This window comes from Doryrhamphus excisus, linkage group LG19 (genome assembly GCF_037039965.1).
Source record: "Doryrhamphus excisus strain RoL-2023G ecotype Guam linkage group LG19, RoL_Dexc_Guam_v1.1, whole genome shotgun sequence".
NCBI lineage: Eukaryota > Metazoa > Chordata > Actinopteri > Syngnathiformes > Syngnathidae > Doryrhamphus > Doryrhamphus excisus.
In genome coordinates, this window is record NC_136375.1 from 14,832,744 (window position 1) to 14,853,083 (window position 20,340).

Consider the following 20,340-nt stretch of genomic DNA (forward strand, 5'->3'; position numbering starts at 1 on the left):
TACAACTTTTCCTCATAATTGTACAACTTTATTCTCATGAAATGACTGTGATTAATCACATTTTTGGTCCATAGTATTATGATTAATCACATTTTTGGTATTTGTATATTTGGTATTTTTAGTATTACAATATTGTAACTATTCATTAGTTACATTACATGCTGTATGTATGTATATATACACACACAAAAAAATATATACTTTATATTTTTTATATATATTATTTTTATATTTTTTTGTAGATCCTTGTATATATCATTATATATATATAAGGATCTACGAAGAAATACATATATAATACATATTAATTATAATTAATATTTATTTTTTATATTAAAACATTTAATAAAGATTATATATAATTAAAAATGTCTAATATTTTAATAATATATAAAATATATATAAATAAAAAACTATTTGTTGCCATTTGTTGCATTTTTCTTGTACCCTCCTTTACCCCGGTGAGGGTGTAGAACTGGTCCAAAACCGGAACCAAGATCACACTGCACCTCCTGTAACCGAGGTCATCACCCTGGCTGAGGTATCTGGGGGTCATCAAAACGCCCCCCCAGGGGGAGTCGAGTTTCCTCTCTTCAACATTGTGTGGAAGTTGGGATTTGCAGACCGGGGTGGTGGGCCCCCTTCTTGAAAAGGGGGAGTGTTCCAACGTATACGACTGTTAGTCCGACCTCGGTGGCAAACTAAAGATTGACAGGTGCTTTTATTTGGAATCTAAATAAAACGGCAAATGAAATGGGAGACATTTGCTGTCAAACATGGCCGCTTGGGAGGCACAAATCTTCCTTTTGAAATCATTTATTGAGCATCTTAGTAGCAGTTTTGGCAATGGGACAAACGAATCACCTCACTACTATTTTCCATGGCAAAAGAAAAGACAGAACAAAGGTATTCCACATCAGTGACAATGTCATTGACTAAACACGGAAGTGTGTTGACCGCTCAGTTCCCATAGCAACGTGAAGACTCAAAGCCCAATGGAGTTTTGAAGGATGAATACCAGATAGCGGAGCAGCGGGGCCTTAAACCGGAGCCCACTCTGGGGGAGGGGCTGGGAGTCCAGCGCCTGGCGGTGGGGGCCCGGCCCTAAGTGGATAGCGCTGAGATGCTACAACTAGTTCTACGTTTGGACTGTGTGTGGAGTGTTTGGATCTGGGACGTTTTTCCAAATGGACAGAACCCTTGCTGACATCGGTTGCCAGACTCTCAAAGAGAGTGAAAAAGAATACGAGCGCTGGGAATTGAGGGATTAGCACATGGGATTAGCAGGCTATTCCGCACACGGATGTTAAGCCAACTAGCGCAGCCGCCCCCGCTAAAGATGGCCAACAAAGCAAAGCAAACCGTCAACGTTTGTCTTTGAGGCTAACAAGTAACTCGTGTTGTGTGCTGACTTGTCGTGTACCACTTGGCTAAATGTTTCTTATTCTTAGCAAAAAGCTCACATTAGCAAGACAAGAAGCTCATCTAATTATTATTATTATTATTATTATTATTATTATTATTATTGAGTCTATTGCACACAAGTGGAAAACACAAACAAATCCACTTTTCTTGGAGAGAAAATACTCTGCAAGTCTTCTTCCTTTTTTGCAAAAATATATTCTTGAGTCACGTGTGCTTGAAATCAGAACGCCGCCCGCCCTCGATGGGCAGCTTCCAGTGGAGGTTATGGAAATCTTAGAAAAGCAAACAAGCAGAGCAAAGGTGTTAATATTCCGCTCAATTCAAAAACAAAAACATGACAATGTCGACTTGTGCTGCTCGCGTTGCTTTTTCACTTTACAACGAGCCTTTTGTGTGCCCGAAGATCCCGATGGGGAAGTGTTTAACGTGCGAGGACCACTGCGCCGCCAGCTGGAAAAACTTGACGTCGTTCCACTCCGCCCCGTCAATCAACACTGGGAGCAACAAAACAAACAAACACCACAACATCACGCTTTGTTTGTTTGTATACACATGCACCATGATTAGAGCCCTCGATAAATACACCTATTAACATGATTAGAGCATTCTAAACAGGAAGTAACACCCCTATAGTCACCTTTACTTTCCTATGACCCAAAATAGTAGACAGCATAAAAGAAAATAAGACATAAAAAAACCTGTTTACCACCTTCTAAATACACTTTTTAACATGATTAGAGCATTCTAAACAGGAAGTAACACCCCTATAGTCAGTCACCTTTACACTCCTTTTAGCCAAGATAGTAGACATCATAAGAGAAAATAAGACATAGAGAACCTGTTTACCACCTTCTAAATACACCGTTTAACATGATTAGAGCCCTCTAGACATGAAATAACACCCCTATAGTCACCTTTACACTCATATTAGCCAATATAGTAGACATCATAAGACAAAATAAGACATAGAAAACCTGTTTACCACCTTCTAAATATACTTTCTAACATGATTAGAGCATTCTAAACAAGAAGTAACACCCCTATAGTCACCTTTACATTCATATGACCCAATATAGTAAACATCATAAGAGGAAATAAGACATAAAAAACCTGTTTACCACCTTCTAAATACACTTTTTAACATGATTAGAGCAGTCTAAACAGGAAGTAACACCCCTATAGTCACATTTACACTCCTATTAGCCAATATAGTAGACATCATAAGAGAAAATAAGACATAAAAAACAGTTTATCACTTTCTAAATACACTTTTTAACATGATTAGAGCCCTCTAGACATGACATAACACCCCTATAGTCACCTTTACATTCCTATGACCCAATATAGTACACATCATAAGAGAAAATAAGACATAGAAAACCTGTTTACCACCTTCTAAATACATTTTGAACATAATTAGAGCCCTCTAGACATGAAATAACACCCCTATAGTCACCTTTACATTCCTATGACCCAATATAGTACACATCATAAGAGAAAATAAGACATAGAAAACCTGTTTACCACCTTCTAAATACACTTTTTAACATGATTAGAGCAGTCTAAACAGGAAGTAACACCCCTATAGTCACATTTACACTCCTATTAGCCAATATAGTAGACATCATAAGAGAAAATAAGACATAAAAAAAACCTGTCTACCACCTTCTAAATACACCGTTTAACATGATTAGAGCCCTCTAGACATGACATAACACCCCTATAGTCACCTGTAGACTCCCATTACCCAATATAGTGGATATCATATGAGCAAATAAGACATCAATAAAACTTGTGCTCATGTATGTTATTGTAAATGTGTTCCAGCGTTGAACAGGAAGTGACATGGGAAAACATATGGTGTGTTCAAAGACGGGCCAACAGAGTATGAAATCTCAGCGCTTCCTTTTGGTGAATGAGATCTGCTTCCTGTGATAAAAAAAGCCAAGTTACCTGTCAACATGGTTTGCTGGTGCTTGGCGGTGCAGATGAGGCGACTGATGCCGTCGATCACCTGACTCTTAGACTCCGCCTCCTTGTCTTTGCTCTTCTTTGGCAGGAACATGACTGGAAAAACAGAACAACGCTGACTCCCGTGTCTTCTCTTCCACGCCACTGGTTGGCCTCGCTGGCCTCACCCTTTTTGTTCTTCTCCTTGGTCACCACCGTCATGGACATGGTGGGCTGGCCGCTGAACTCGGCGCCCCCCGCTGGCAGCCGGCTGACCTGCAGCGAGCGGAAATTGCACTTGAGCGTGTTTTTGCTGGAGGCGTCGCGCTTCTCCACGTCCTTCTTCTTCTCGCCGGGCGCCGCCCAGTAGTCCACTTGGAGGCCCATCAGCTCCGTCTGACCTCCTCCACAGCTGAGAAACACACAGGAAGTATCACCCGTAACACCTGAGCTCTTTTTAACCACCTTCTGCAAAAGCCCAAGGTCAAAGATCCTCTATTGGATGTGAGCACTTTGCTGTTTTTCATAGCCTACAAAAAAACACTGCTCAAAGATCCTCTATGTGACAGGAGCGTGTTACCTGTATGCACTAAAGCCGGTGTTGACAGACGGCGAGGAGGGTGGGGTGGGCGGCGCCTGAGGCGGTGTGGCGAGGGGGGAGGATCCCACCTGCGCCACGTCGTCCGAGTCTCCTGAGGGAGGAAAGGGAAGGTCTCAGCGTCAGGAGACCAGTTGCTGTCGGTGCCAGTAGGGGGCGTCCATGAATAGCAAACACAGGAAACGCAAGCTAGCTAGCAAAGATAGAAAAAAGGCTTCTTGCCTGATGTTGCTGACAAAGACTCCACAATTCCCACTTTCACCACCTGCACAACAAAACAATCCATCACCTTTTACAGTACAAAATCATCAATGAGGACATGAGAATAAATGACGACCTGAGAAGGAACAATGATATGGATGAGGACATGACGATAAAACAATGCTATTAATGATGACATGACAATAAATCAATGATGAATGAGGACATGAGAATAAATGAGGAAATACAAATAAAACAATGAAAGTGAGGACATGAGAATAAAACAATAAGTGAGGACATGAGAATAAATGAGAACATGAGAATAAAACAATGATGAGTGAGGAAATAATAAATGAGGACATACAAATAAAACAGTGATAAGTGGGGACATGAGAATAAATGAGGACATGAGACTAAAACAGTGATAAGTGAGACATGAAAATAAAATAGGACAGGAGAAGAAAACAATGATGAACAAGGACATGATGATGAATGAAGACTGAGGACATGAGAATAAATATGGACATGAGAATAAAAGAATGATATGGATGAGGACATGACAATAAAACAATGCTATTAATCAGGGCAACAGAATAAAACATTGATGAACAAGGACATGAGAATAAATGAGGACATACAAATAAAACAATGAAAAGTGAGGACATGAGAATAAAAGAATGATGAATGAGGACATGAGAATAAAAGGATGAATGAGGACATGAGAATAAATGAGGACATGAGAATACAAGAATGTTATTAATCAGGACATGAGAATAAAAGAATGAGGAATGAGGACATGAGAATAAATGAGGAATGAGGACATGAGAATAAATGAGGACATGAGAATGAAAGAATGATGAATGAGGACATGAGAATAAAAGAATGATATGGATGAGGACATGACAATAAAACAATGCTATTAATCAGGACATTAGAATAAACGAATGATGAATGAGCACCTGAGAATAAATGTGGACATGAGAATAAAAGAATGATGAATGAGGACATGAGAATGAAAGAATGATGAATGAGGACATGAGAATGAAAGAGTGATGAATGAGGACATGAGAATAAATGAGGACATGAGAATGAAAGAATGATGAATGAGGACATGAGTATGAAAGAATGATGAATGAGGACATGAGAATGAAAGAGTGATGAATGAGGACATGAGAATAAATGAGGACATGAGAATGAAAGAATGATGAATGAGGACATGAGTATGAAAGAATGATGAATGAGGACATGAGAATGAAAGAGTGATGAATGAGGACATGAGAATAAATGAGGACATGAGAATGAAAGAATGATGAATGAGGGCATGAGAATGAAAGAGTGATGAATGAGGACATGAGAATAAAAGAGTGATGAATGAGGACATGAGAACGAAAGAGTGATGAATGAGGACATGAGAATAAAAGAATGATGAATGAGGACATGAGAACAAAAGAATGATGAATGAGGACATGAGAATGAAAGAGTGATGAATGAGGACATGAGAATAAATGAGGACATGAGAATGAAAGAATGATGAATGAGGGCATGAGAATGAGTGATGAATGAGGACATGAGAATAAAAGAATGATGAATGAGGACATGAGAACGAAAGAGTGATGAATGAGGACATGAGAACAAAAGAATGATGAATGAGGACATGAGAACGAAAGAATGATGAATGAGGACATGAGAAGGAGCAGTCACTCACCCCAATGAACGGGATGAACTTCTGGCATGAGTCCTCATGGAGGCTGAGGAGAGGTGAGACATATACAAATCCCGATGGAGGAACAAGAACTTGGCCAAAGTGATTCCATGCAGAAAGATATACTAGCAATAACAATAATCCTAATATTATAATAATAATAATGGAGCTTTGATCAATAGCTTTGAGCAATAGATGGTACATGCCATACGCTGTACTGAGAGTGGTAGCGAAGACCGCTTGGAAGTGGCTTTGCAACGTACCTCTTGTGTTTGTACGTCAGCATGGCCTCGGCGATGGGAAGCTGGTGGGCTCCGTTGGCCCCCAACAGGTACTGCCTCACCCTGGACACCACGTCTGGACTCTCCTGGGCTGCAACACATACATGTGCATATGTACACGTTTCATCATATCACTTTTTTCATACTTTTTTACGAGAATGTGTTCTAATAATGCCAATAATTGATTGGTGATTATCCATAAATATGCTTCCGCAGCAGGTCAGCCTCCTACTGGGAGGAGCCTCCTCACCGACAGGAGGAGCTTGGGCTTTGTGAAAGAGGTCCTTCCACGCGGTATCCTGGAACAAAGAGTAGTATTTGTGGTCCACGGAGGCCAGGTACTTGGAGACAGGAAGTACACCTGCAAAGACAGGAAGTCACTCTGCGGTCCTCCTCCTTTGACCGGTATGAGGATTGAGGATGACACACACACACCAAGCGGGATGATGAGGAACCTCATGTATCCCAGCCAGTCGGGGGTCTTGTGGGTCAGGTGGTCCACAAAGAGGCGGAGCACGGCGCTCAGGTAACGCTGCGCTCCCGCCACTGCGATCTTGATGGGGACGGGCGTCTGGGAGTTGCAGTTACAGCTGAGGGAAACACAACAACGTGTTTTATATCAAGTCAACGAGAAGGTGGTGAAATATAAGAAACGCCAGCTTACAAGCGTTGGATGCGGGACACGATGGTGTTGAAAGCCGCTTGGACGTCAGCCGTGCTGCAGGTGCAGACCACGGGTAGGTGCTGGTTCTGGAGCGCGTCTGAAAGGTACTGTGATGGACAGAGGACAAGCTGATGTTTGCCTGAAAGCAGAAGACGGCGGACCACCAAAGTAGCTGGCGTTGCTGACCTGGCCCTGCCAGTCGGACGTGTTGATGAGGATGATGCTGTCAGGAAGCTGCTTGTCAGATACCAGGATGTGGTTCAGCTGGTCATACACCGTCTTTCTGGGGATCTACACGGACGCAAGTCCACTTAGAAACGGGGGCTTGGAGCTAAAGTACACGTCCACGTACCTGCGGGTGGCTGCGTGTGTCCAGAGCACGCTCATTGTCCAAACTGTTGGCACGCTCGTTCGGAGGTCTGCTGGGCTGGCGCTCTTTCAGGGACGTGCTGCGACCTCGCCTTCCTGCCATCTTAGGTTCCTGACTGCAAGAAAACACATCGGCCGCTCTTCAATGTCCCATACGGTACAGCATATACCGTACCTAATACACAGTATAACAGATGGTACATACCGTACCCAATACACAGTATAACAGATGGTACATACCGTACCTAATAGATGGTATATACCGTACCTAGTAGATAGATGGTACATACCGTACCTAATAGATGGTATAATGGATGGTACATACCATACCTAATAGATGGTACATATTGTACCTAATACACAGTATAATAGATGGTACATATTGTACCTAATAGATACTATAATACATGGTACATACCATACCTAATACACAGTATAATGGATGGTACATACAGTACCTAATAGAAGGTATAATAGATGGTACATACCATACCTAATAGATGGTACATATTGTACCTAATACACAGTATAATAGATGGTACATATTGTACCTAATAGATACTATAATACATGGTACATACCATACCTAATACACAGTATAATAGATGGTACATACAGTACCTAATAGTACTATAATAGATGGTACATACCGTACCTAATAGATGGTATAATGGATGGTACATACGGTACCTAATAGAAGGTATAATAGATGGTACATATTGTAACTAATACACAGTATAATAGATGGTACATATTGTACCTAATTGATACTATAATAGATGGTACATACCATACCTAATACACAGTATAATAGATGGTACATACAGTACATAATAGTACTATAATAGATGGTACATACCGTACCTAATAGATGGTATAATAGATGATACATACTGTACCTAATAGATGGTATAAGAGATGGTACATACCGTACCCAATAGATGGTACATACCGTACATAATACACAGTATAATAGATGGTACATATTGTACGTAATAGATACTATAATAGATGGTACATACCATACCAATACACAGTATAATAGATGGTACATACCGTACCTAATAGATACTATAATAGATGGTACATACAGTACCTAATAGATGGTATAATTGATGGTACATACCGTACCTAATAGATGGTAAAATTGATGGTACATACCGTACCTAATAGATGGTGCATACCGTACCTAATAGATGGTAAAATTGATGGTACATACCGTACCTAATAGATGGTATAATAGATGGTACATACAGTACCTAATATGTGGTATAGTAGATGGTACATACGGTACCTAATAGATGGTATAATAGATATGTAATAATACCACAGGCTGGTACGTACAGCACCTAATAGATGGTATAATAGATGGTACATACAGTACTTAATAGATGGCATACAGATGGTACATACCGTACCTATTATATGGTATAATAGATGGTACACACTGTACCCAATAGATAGTATAATAGATGGTATATACGGTACCTATTAGATGGTATAATAGATATGTAATAACACCCACTATGGGACATGTTCACCTGCTGGATGAAAGGATGAGAGACTCCGCCTTGGCCATCTTGCCACAGGGGGGCAGCGTGTCCACAAAGGTGTCCATGTTGTCCATCTCTAGCTCGGCGGTGGGCGTCACAGCCTCGGGATGCTCCTGCAAGACGAGAAAAAGGCAAAAGACGGGAGTGGGACATCTGCCAGCGTTGTTGGACGTGGCGCCTCGGTGACTCACGTAGGAGACGCTATCGGACACATCCTCGCCGACCCCGCGTCTGCTTTTATCGGGCTCCGCCTGCAACCGCAAGCAAAACATTTCACTTCTTCAATGGTTCCATGAGACACTTCCGTGAGAGTCCCATCGGACGGCTGACCGGACTGGCTGGTCCACGATGGCCGCTGTGGATGCTCCCGATTTCTGTTTGGGAACTGGACATAGACAAACCCTCGAAGTACGGCCTGCAATGTACAAATAAACAAGTATTTTTTACTACAGAAGCGTGTAGTATGCTTCGATTGGGGTGTTATTTCATGTCAACAAGGCTTTCTATGTCTTATTTTCTCTCATGATGTCTACTATAAAGGGGACTATAGGGGTGTTATGTCATGTCTAGAGGGCTCTAATCATGTTAAAAGGCGTATTTAGAAGGTGGTAAACAGGTTTTCTATGTCTTATTTTCTCTTATGATGTCTACTATATTGGCTAATCGGAGTGTAAAGGTGGCTATAGGGGTGTTATGTCATGTCTAGAGGGCTCTAATCATGTTAAAAAGTGTATTTAGAAGGTGGTAAACAGGTTTTCTATGTCTTATTTTCTCTTATGATGTCTACTATATTGGATACTAGGAGGGTAAAGGTGACTATAGGGGTGTTATGTCATGTCTAGAGGGCTCTAATCATGTTAAAAAGCGTGTTTAGAAGGTGATAAACAGGTTTTCTACGTCTTATTTTCTCCTTTGATGTCTACTATTGGATATGAGGAGGGTAAAGGTGACTATAGGGGTGTTATGTCATGTCTAGAGGGCTCTAATCATGTTAAAAAGCTTATTCCATTTCTAAATAAGGTGCATCCTTCATGGTGAACACGTTGTGTTACTTTTGTACGATGCTGATTATAAAGAGGATGTGATGATGCTACATTACAATACAAATGCTACATTTGGAAAGATGATGAAATGAAGCGTTTGAGTCCGTTGAGGGTTATTTTTTGCTTTGAGGGACTAACTTGAGTTTGGGTTTGGGTGTGCTAAGTACGCTGTCCTCATCGTCGTCCACCTCCGGTCCACTGTTGCTGGCGTTGTCGAAGTCCACGCTGTCCAGGTCCAGATCCTCTTCCTCCACCTCAGGAGGAACCTCACCCGGATCCTGCTCAGAATCTAGAACCTTGTGTACAGTGTTTACATTGAGATTGGCTGTGTAGATTGGTTACAAAGTCACGTGTTTGTCACCTCATCAGACACTCGGAACCTCTTGAGAAGGGCGACCACTTTCTGCTTGAAGTTCTGCTGCTAAAAAAACAAACCATCACCATCACGGTTAGCTTGACCCTCAAGCAATCACTCACATAGCTTTAGCTACAAGATCACATTCATTTTTAGCATTAGCTTTAGCTTCACTTTTAGCTATAACACGATTAGCTTAACCCTCAAGCAAACACTCACATAGCTTTAGCTACAAGCTCACATTCATCTTTAGCATTAGCCTTAGCTTCACTTTTAGATATAATACGGTTAGCTTAAACCTCAAGCAAACACTCACATAGCTTTAGCTACAAGCTCACATTCATCTTTAGCATTAGCCTTAGCTTCACTTTTAGATATAATACGGTTAGCTTAAATCTCAAGCAAACACTCACATAGCTTTAGCTACAAGCTCACATTCATCTTTAGCATTAGCCTTAGCTTCGCTTTTAGCTATAACACGGTTAGCTTAACCCTCAAGCAAACACTCACATAGCTTTAGCTACAAGTTAAAAATCATCTTTAGCATTAGCCTTTGCTTCCCTTTTAGCTATAATATGGTTAGCTTAATCCTCAAATAAACACTCACATAGCTTTAGCTACAAGCTCACATTCATCTTTAGCATTAGCCTTAGCTTCACTTTTAGCGATAGTACAGGTAGCTTTGGCTTCAAGTTCACAATCATCTTTAGTATTAGCTTTAGCTTCACTTTTAGCTATACTACAGCTAGCTTTAGCTTCAAGTTCACAATCATCTTTGGTATTAGCTTTAGCTTAAATTTTAGCTATAGTATGGTTAGCTTTAGCTACAAGTTCACACTCATCTTTAGCATTAGCCTTAGCTTCACTTTTAGCTATAGCTTTAATTTTAGCCTACATATTTGCCCCTCATCTTGAGCTTAATCTTTTGTTTAGCTTTAGCTAAACAAAATTTAGCCTATAGTACATATTTAATATATTTGGCTGTCATCTTGAGTTAACTTTGAGTTAGCTTAAGCGCACCCCCTCCCACCCCCCACCAATCGTTAGCTTTAGCATTAGATTCAGTGTTGACATTCTTCTAAATATTATGTGCAGTTTCAGCTTCAAGTTCACCTCTAGCTTGCTAACTTTTAGCCTTAGCATTAGCATTAGCCTTAGCCTTAGCATTAGCATTCTCCCTTGCCTGATCTTTACTTTCAGCTCCATCTTAACTGTGCATCAACATCTTAACACAACTTGTGTGTCTCACTCTGGTGATGGACGGCGTCCTGATGATGGACCTCCTCTGCTTCTTCGACTTGCGGACGTCATACTCGTCGTCCTCCAGATCCTGGAGTGGATGAGTGGATGAGGATGAGTGACGAAGAAGACAAAAGGAGGAGTGAAGTTTAGGATGAAGAAGACTGACCTGTGCTTGTACAGCATCATCGCTGGCTTCCTGGTCCGAGGAGAAGCTCTCGTACTCTTCCTCTGAGTAGTTATCTGGAGGACAAGACACGTGTAGGACATGCAACATCTACAGGAGCATTGCTGGACCAACTCACCGGGACCTTTGGTCGTCTGTCCTTGCAGGGCTGCGTCCTCGTGATCGATGGGCTGACTGGACAGCGAGAAGATCCAGATCTCTGCCACCTTGCCCAGCAGGTCCTTGTGGTCGCTGTAGAGAGGAAGAACCTGTCCTCCTTCAGTGGGGTGCTGCATCACCTGAGGACAATGAAGCGTGTGGACAAACGGCGTACGTTGACGCAAAATACGGCGGCCTACCTCGGCCATGTCGATGGAGCCCGCCGCTAGCGTCTTGTAGCCCAGGATGGTTCGGTGCTTGTAGCGCTTTCGTCTCTGCAGGAGGATCTCCAGCTTGTTGCCTTCTCGTTTCAGGAAGTGTGGATACTACAAAGGAAGGACACGTCTGGGCACGGGTGTACTGTATTGGGGCACACGCTCCGAGCAGCTCCTATATAATATCAAAGTGTCCCTCCTAAATGTCCGTTGCCTCGGTAACAAGGCTCTCATCCTGAATGAATACATCGCAGAACATAAACTGGACTTCCTCTGTCTGACTCAAACCACACCAGAGGTCACATCCTGGATCTGGTCTGCTCCATCCGTATCAAAACTCACAACCTCACCAGCCATAACCTCCATGTATTCTTTTCTCTTATGATGTCTACTATATTGGCTAATAGGTTTGTAAAAGTGACTATAGGGGTGTTATTTCATGTCTAGAGGGCTCTAATCATGTTAAAAGTGTATTTAGAAGGTGGTAAACAGGTTTTCTATGTTTTATTTTCTCTCAAGATGTCTACTATAGTGGCTAATAGGAGTGTAAAAGTGATTATAGGGGTGTTATTTCATGTCTAGAGGGCTCTAATCATGTTAAAAAAGTGGATTTAGAAGGTGGTAAACATCCATTTAATATGTTGTTTGTCGTATTTTCTCTTATAATGTCTACTATATTGGCTAATAGGAATGTAAAAGTGACTATAGGGGTGTTATGTCACGTCTAGAGGGCTCTAATCATGTTAAAAAGTGGATTTAGAAGGTGGTAAACAGATTTTCTACGTCTGATGATGTCTACTATATTGGCTAATAGGAGTGTAAAAGTGACTATAGGGGTGTTATTTCATGTCTAGAGGGCTCTAATCATGTTAAAAGTGGATTTAGAAGGTGGTAAACATCCATTTAATGTGTTGTTTGTCGTATTTTCTCTTATAATGTCTACTATATTGGCTAATAGGAATGTAAAAGTGACTATAGGGGTGTTATTTCATGTCTAGAGGGCTCTAATCATGTTAAAATGTTTATTTAGAAGGTGGTAATCAGGTTCTCTATGTCTTTTCTCTTATGATGTCTACTATATTGGCTAATAGGAGTGTAAACGTGACTATAGGGGTGTTATGTCACGTCTAGAGGGCTCTAATCATGTTAAAAAGTGTATTTAGAAGGTGGTAAACAGATTTTCTACGTCTAATGATGTCTACTATATTGGCTAATAGGAGTGTAAAGGTGACTATAGGGGTGTTATTTTATATCTAGAGTGCTCTAATCATGTTAAAAAAAGTGTATTTAGAAGGTGGTAAACATCTATTTAATGTGTTGTTTGTCTTATTTTCTCTTATGTGTCGACTATATTGGGTAAAGGTAACTATAGGGGTGTTATTTCATGCCTAGAGGGCTCTAATCATATTAAGAAGCGTATTTCAAAAGGTGGTAAACAGGTTGTCTAAGTACCAAAACATTCCCTTAATAAATAAGGAATCCTACTTGATGGAAATTCCCTTATGATGGTGGGGTCTGGGTCCGGGCATAAAAGAGGGTTTATTGTACGGTATATACAGTACATACAGCTTATCTGGAGAGAGTGTTTTACCTGAAGTGAAAAGTTGAGGGCCAGATCTGTCTCCACGAACCCACTGGGTGGCAACACAATCTCATGGGATCTCAGAACGCGCTTGGAACCCTGTGAGAGCACACACACACACACACACACACACACCAGTGAACTAGTTTACTGATGCATTTTGACTGTAAAAGTGAAAACTGTAAATGTAAATAATTGAATAATCCTAATGATAGTAATAATGGTCAAATGAATGGATCATAGTGATAGTATGTCAAGGTGCACTGCTACCTGTATTTTGACGGCGATGACCACAGAGATGAGTTCTTTGTCGAGTTCTCTCGTCACCACCAACTTCTTCAAAGTCAAACTACACAACCTGCAGCCACACACAAAGACACAATGTTGGAAAAACACACAACGGGACACGCCCCCAAGTTCACATGACCATGAACATCAAAGTCATAACACTGTCAGAAGAAGGTACACACCATCCATTTCAAAGTATGAAATCAGAGGAAAGCATGTGCAGACGTGCAAGCACTTGCAGTACATAAATGTACCACTGGAGGGCACTCAAACATTCATTTTTAATATTCTTTGAGGAGAAGCTACAGAATAATGGAAGAAATACCGGGAACAGGTCTACAAGTCAACAGCTCCATTAATGATGAAATATGATTTATGTATTGGATATTACAAAAGGTACTACATACATTCACATGACAAAAACAGACATATTCATCCAATATGGAGGGGAAAAACTGGCACAAAACTTGACCTCATATGTGATCAAACTGCGGTCTTTGCTTTTTCTTTGGCTTTTTGTGGCTCTTTGGCCACACTCACGACCAAATTAAATTCAAATCTTTTTTGTTACAAATATGACGGGGGGGCTTTGTCATTGGGTTTAAGGATAACACCACTCAAAGATCCTCTATATGACGGGAGGGCTGTGTCATTGTGTTGAAGGATAACACCACTCGAAGATCCTCTATATGACGGGAGGGCTTTGTCATTGGGTTTAAGGATAACATCACTCAAATATCCTCTATTTGATGGGAGGGCTTCGGCATTGGGTTTAAGGATAACACCACTCAAAGATCCTCTATATGACAGGAGGGCTTTGTCATCGGATTGAATGATAACACCACTCAAAGATCCTCTATATGACGGGATGGTTTTGTCATTGGTTTTTAGGGAAAACACCACTCAAAGATCCTCTATATGACAAGAGGGCTTTGTCATTGGGTTTAAGGATAACACCACTCAAAGATCCTCTATATGACGGGAGGGCTGTGTCATTGGGTTTAAGGATAACACCACTCAAAGATCCTCTATATGATGGGAGGGCTTTGTCATTGGTTTTTAGGGAAAACACCACTCAAAGATCCTCTAAATGACGGGAGGGCTTTGTCATTGGGTTTAAGGATACCACTCAAAGATCCTCTATATGACGGGACGGCTTTGTCATTGGGTTTAAGGATACCACTCAAAGATCCTCTATATGACGGGACGGCTTTGTCATTGGGTTTAAGGATACCACTCAAGGATCCCTTATATGACAGGAGGGCTTTGTCATTGGGTTTAAGGATAACGCTCAAAGATCCTCTATATGACAGGAGGGCTTCGTCATTGGGTTTAAGGATAACACCGGCCAAAGATCCTTTATAAGACACGTCTTTAAGTAAACAGCAGTCAAAGATCCTCTATATACAGCGGAAGGGCTTTGTTGTTGTTTTTAAGGAAAACAGTAGTCAAAGATCCTCTATATAGCAGCGGAAGGGCTTTGTTGTTGTTGTTTTTAAGGAAAACAGCAGTCAAAGATCCTCTATATACAGCGGAAGGGCTTTGTTGTTGTTTTTAAAGAAAACAGCAAAGATCCTCTATACACAGCAGAAGGGCTTTGTTGTTATTTTTAAGGAAAACGGCATTCAAAGATCCTCTATATACAGCGGAAGGGCTTTGTTGTTGTTTTTAAGGACACACCAGTCAAAGATCCTCTACCTAACGGGATGTGAAGCTGTGAGAGAGAGTAAGGTGTAAAGGTGAAGAGCTCAGAGACAAACAAAGATCATTGTGGGGTGAAGAGGACAGAAGGTGACAATGCGAGGAGGCCCCATGAAGGCGCCATTGTGTTGGTGCCATGACAAAGGGCGTCTTTGTGGTTGCGGTGCTGCTCGCTGGTGGGACGGGGCTGCAAAGGCGTACGGACTTGAGTATCGTCTCTTTGTTGGGAATCCACTGGGTTAATCTCCTCTAAAAGCTATTTTTAATAAAACGCTGCCACATTTCTAAGAGGATCTGCGCCGGTGACCCATTTCTGCCGGACTGGCGGCACGACTCGGTGTGTCATAGACTCCAGCTACTTTTAGCTTGCTAGCAAACACGGGTAGCGGCAAAAGCATCTTTTTGGGGTCCTGGTCACATGGTACTGGTCGCTAGGCAGAATATGTCGTGGTTAGTTTTGGCTGGGTCAAAATGGTTGCCGTGATTTCTTTTGCGGTCGCTAGGCAGAAACTTTTAGACGCTAAAAGCGGCACAGTGAATTGTTGAAAATGATTGACACTTGTTGCTAGGCAGAACCCCCCAACAAATATCATCTTACATCCTTCTTATTTAGTATTTCAAAGGATTCCTGGAATAATTGAAGTAGCTCAGTCAGCCCTAGCATGCATGCTAGCATGCTAGCGCTAATGCTTTATGTAATAGTCTACGAAAACGGTTTTCTCAGAAATGGATTTGACAATAAAAGAAAAAAATATGTTTTTTGATGTAAAGAGGGCGGGGTCAGGAAGGCGGGAGTGAGGCGATGCTAACCCATGCTAATCTGTCTGTGCTCAACTGCTCCGTTTCCTCTGCAGCAAGAGTTCACCATCCATTCTACCGCTTATCCTCACGAGGGTCGCGGGGGTGCTGGAGCCTATCCCAGCTGTCTACGCTAATTAACCCAGCATGTTTTTGGAATGTGGGAGGAAACCGGAGTACTGCGCGCTAACCACTCGACCAACGTGCAGCTAGAAAGAAGTTCATTCAATTATCCTCACAAGGGTCGTGGGGGTGCTGGAGCCTATCCCAGCTGTCTTCGCTAATTAACCTAGCATGTTTTTGGAATGTGGGAGGAAACCGGAGTACCAGGAGAAAACCCACGCATGCACGGGGAGAACATGCAAACTCCACACAGAGATGGCCAAGGGTGGAATTGAACTCGGGTCTGCTAGCTGCGAGGTCTGCGCGCTAACCACTTGAGCAACATGCAGCTAGAAAGAAGTACATTCATTCATTCATTTTGCTACCGCTTATCCTCACGAGGGTCGCTGGGGGGTGCTGGAGCCTATCCCAGCTGTCTTAGGGTGAGAGGCGGGCACATGTAGACAAACAACCATTCACACTCACATTCATACCTATGGACAATTTGGAGTCGCTAATTAACCTAGCATGTTTTTGGAATGTGGGGAGAACATGCAAACTCCACACAGAAATAGCCGAGGGTGGCATTGAACTCGGGTCTCCTAGCTGCGAGGTCTGCACGCTAACCACTCGAGCAACGTGCAGCTAGAAAGACGTTCATTCATTTTCTACCTCTTATCCTCACAAGAGTGGCAGGGTATGCTGGAGCCTATCCCAGCTGTCTTGGGGCGAGAGGCGGGGTACACCCTGGACTGGTGGCCAGCCAATCACAGGGCACATATAGACAAACAACCATTCACACTCACATTCATACCTATGGACAATTTGGAGTCGCTAATTAACCTAGCAATGTGGGGAGAACATGCAAACTCCACACAGAGATAGCCGAGGGTGGAATTGAACTCGGGTCTCCTAGCTGTGAGGTCTGCGCGCTAACCACTCGTCCACCGTGCACTAAGCTCTGAATGTGAGAAGTGAGTGGAATGATAGAGATGTATATTAGCACTGTAAGTAGAAGCAGCCATGCAATCTGCAACATAACAGACAGGGGGTGCTAAAAACACAGGACAGGACTTATGTATTATTATGACGGAAATTGCATTTATTTCTTCTTATTCTCTTCTAAATTTCCTATTTTCTTTTTAGTGATCACATTCATTAGAGGACTTTAGCAGAGTTTCTCTTGGAGATAAAACTGCCAGCTCAGTAGACCAATCCCGGCTTGACGCTAGCTCCCATTCCGGGGTCATACAAGGCCAACTGTGACGTAATATGATGACATATTCAAGATGAAGTGCTATTATTTTATTATGTTTTGCCGCTACTGTGGAGCATAATTGCATTTTATCACAATGGGGATTTTTTAATTGTGTGGCATTGAACCCAATTCAATACCCAAATTGTGTGTGTGTGTGTTTCTGTCCTCCAGGACTTTGCTGCATCAGCAAGTTGGTCTTACATAATCATTTGGATCCACACATCCACAACACGTCTGTTTTAGCATAGTAGCTAATGTGTGCAGCTAATGCTAGTATATGTAGCTAACATTCAGGAGATTTCCCACAGTGAGGATTCCGGGGATTTGGGACCTCAAGGAGAAGAGCCTCAGAACAAAGAGAAGCTCACGCCGCCGCCTTCTCCTCCGTCCTACTCTACATTCTCACGGCGTGAGCATCCCGGCCGTCCGATGGTGGTGAATGGGGGGACGGTGGGACGGCACAAAGGACAAGTGTCTTACACGTCCACACTCAGGCCCAGCAGGCCCAAATATGTACGATGGCCGCTAGCTCTGTTTGCATGCAAAGCAGGGGCGGCGGTAGCCGTGCCCCAGGAGACGGCGGTATTATATGTAATACAGAGCATCCATTTCATTACCAACGAGCTTGTGGGCGTGGCTACATAGGCTAGCTTACATTTGGTTCTATAGATTTGGAAAAGTTTGACTTTATGTTGGGAAAATACAACAATATTTATATATACGATTAGAAAGGAATATTCAGTAGAAAAGTATTTTCTACAATATTTATGTATACATGATACTTATGTATCATTAGGGGTGTCAAAAGTAGCCCATTAATCAATTTATTTCATTAATCGGGTTAACATTTTCAGCGAAATTAACGCATGTCAAGCCGCTACTCTGTCATGCCGGCAGATGGCGGCAGAGTGCTTCTGAGCCGAACACACCAACAACAGCTGTGTTTAATGCCAACCATGTCACAGGAAGCATCGCCATTCGCCAACGTCTCCAGACGCATTCGCGGACACTCGTAAATGTCTTAAAGACATTGTCATCACTCCCTAACCTAACTCTTACTGTCGAAGAACAACGCGATGCATTTAAGTATGCTCGGAAATCCCAGAAAATACATGCCCATTTAAATGTCGCGGTGTCTTTGAACGCAACACTTCCTGGCTTGTGATAGCACCGTTACAGTTAGACAAATACATTTTACATTTGCTGTTAATACATACAGTACACATATAGTACACATATAGTACCTTTAGAATAAGTCATAGTGTCCTCATAACATACAGGAGAAACAGGCACACATAGTTGCAAATGGTGATTAATTGTGATTAATTCCGTAATTCACTTGTCACTTGACGGCCTTATTGCTATGTAATATTGACTAGTTTTTTAAATTTAATATTAATTATACGGCATATATAATCTTTTGCAAAGATGACTTTAAAGTTAAAAAGTTTTTACATGTATTTTTTTTTACAATATTTTTGGAAGTATTTTACAAATATTGACACATTTACAGTACAGAAAGATTTGCAAATGGATTTGTTTAAAGTACAAAGAGTGTTGCTGTTTTGCCAAAACACTACTATATAGAAATATTTTTTAATGTTGATATACATTTGTATATATTTTACCTTATGATTAAAATATCGTATTCTAGAAAGGTAGTTTACAGTACAAAAAATGTACCAATTTTATGAAAATGTATATGTACGATACTATATCTATTTTCATAATATATCATAATGTTGATATCCAAAAATAAATTCAGCAAATATTTACTTTTAAGTGAAAGAATCCTTTTTCGATTTGTATTTACTATTATATACAAATATTGAACAAAGATGAAAATATGTATATATGCTATTATTGTAATGTTTTGGAGTTTATTAGAGTAGAAAATGTGTATCTAATATATATAAAGATGGATTTGGATACAAAGATTTGTATTTGCGTTTGTTTTTCAGGGTGAAGTTATTAGTGGAGTTTGTTTATATATATATATAGTATATGTGTGTGTATATATATATATATATATATATATATATATATATATATACACACATATACTGTACATTTAGAGTAAAGGTTAATAATGAAAGTAGATGGCAGGTGTGCTACATTGTGGTGGTCTATGATGGTACTGACACTACATGGTACTGCATATATGATTTCAGTCATGTCATCTTATATTATTGATCCAAATCTAAGGTGGTGGTGACGGCATAGGTTGTGTAGGACACACACGCGCACACGCACACGCTTGGACGTCGTCGTAAAGCAGCAGGCTACGGGATGGCTGCCACGGTGCTTGAATGTAAAAGGCTGCATAGAAGTGTCTTACCTCGGGATGCAGTTCGGGGAGGATCCGTCTATCTCCCAGGTTGCGAACAAGTTCATCGGCACCGGTCTGTTGACACTCCCGCTGCCGGGAAAGCTCAACCGGCCACTTCTCTCCGCCATGGTCCCGGTGGGGGGGCGAGCGCGAGGGCGAGCGAAGCGGGCGTGTTCGTCAGGAGACCGGCAGCTAATCCCCGGGTCACGCTAGTGCGGCCGCCGAGGGTGAGCGGCGCCTCCCCGCCGTCGGAGGCGCAGTGGCAGCCGGAGAGGAGCGACTGGCCGCCGGGCTTCTTGTGCCCACCACGCCGCTACACAGTCCCGCCTTTGAGGGGCGGAGCTGGAAAACACTTAAAATAT

General features: G+C 41.8%; 1 protein-coding gene across 3 annotated transcripts; it reads right to left on the minus strand.

The window, feature by feature from the left end:
- Positions 1-812: 812 nt before the first annotated feature.
- On the minus strand, positions 813-20,304 carry pacs2 (phosphofurin acidic cluster sorting protein 2). Of its 3 annotated transcripts, none has more exons than XM_058057140.2 (25): positions 19,988-20,304; positions 13,773-13,860; positions 13,512-13,601; positions 11,906-12,031; positions 11,686-11,845; positions 11,550-11,623; positions 11,391-11,471; positions 10,148-10,204; positions 9,925-10,082; positions 9,074-9,158; positions 8,935-8,994; positions 8,732-8,856; positions 7,174-7,306; positions 7,008-7,112; positions 6,822-6,928; positions 6,593-6,747; positions 6,408-6,518; positions 6,140-6,248; positions 5,880-5,922; positions 4,196-4,238; positions 3,956-4,067; positions 3,564-3,787; positions 3,379-3,492; positions 1,805-1,919; positions 813-1,697 (listed from the first exon to the last, which is right to left on the minus strand). In XM_058057140.2, exons 1-25 carry the CDS (start codon positions 20,104-20,106, stop codon positions 1,688-1,690), a joined length of 2,604 nt encoding a protein of 867 aa, XP_057913123.1. In that variant the 5' UTR covers positions 20,107-20,304; the 3' UTR covers positions 813-1,687. The 3 variants fall into 3 exon arrangements, with proteins under 3 accessions (XP_057913123.1, XP_057913122.1, XP_078654918.1); XM_058057139.2 differs by having other exon boundaries at positions 10,148-10,207; XM_078798792.1 differs by having other exon boundaries at positions 1,800-1,919; positions 10,148-10,207.
- Positions 20,305-20,340: the final 36 nt, after the last annotated feature.

Bases quoted from the DNA above. Each gene is read 5' to 3' on its own strand.
- pacs2 (XM_058057139.2), bottom strand. From the start codon at position 20,106: ATGGCGGAGAGAAGTGGCCGGTTGAGCTTTCCCGGCAGCGGGAGTGTC. The intron at 9,159-9,924 runs GTTAGTCCCTCA...TGTACATTGCAG, and splicing joins ACACCCAAACCCAAACTCAA to GCCGTACTTCGAGGGTTTGT. The intron at 8,995-9,073 runs GTCAGCCGTCCG...TTGCGGTTGCAG, and splicing joins ATCGTGGACCAGCCAGTCCG to GCGGAGCCCGATAAAAGCAG.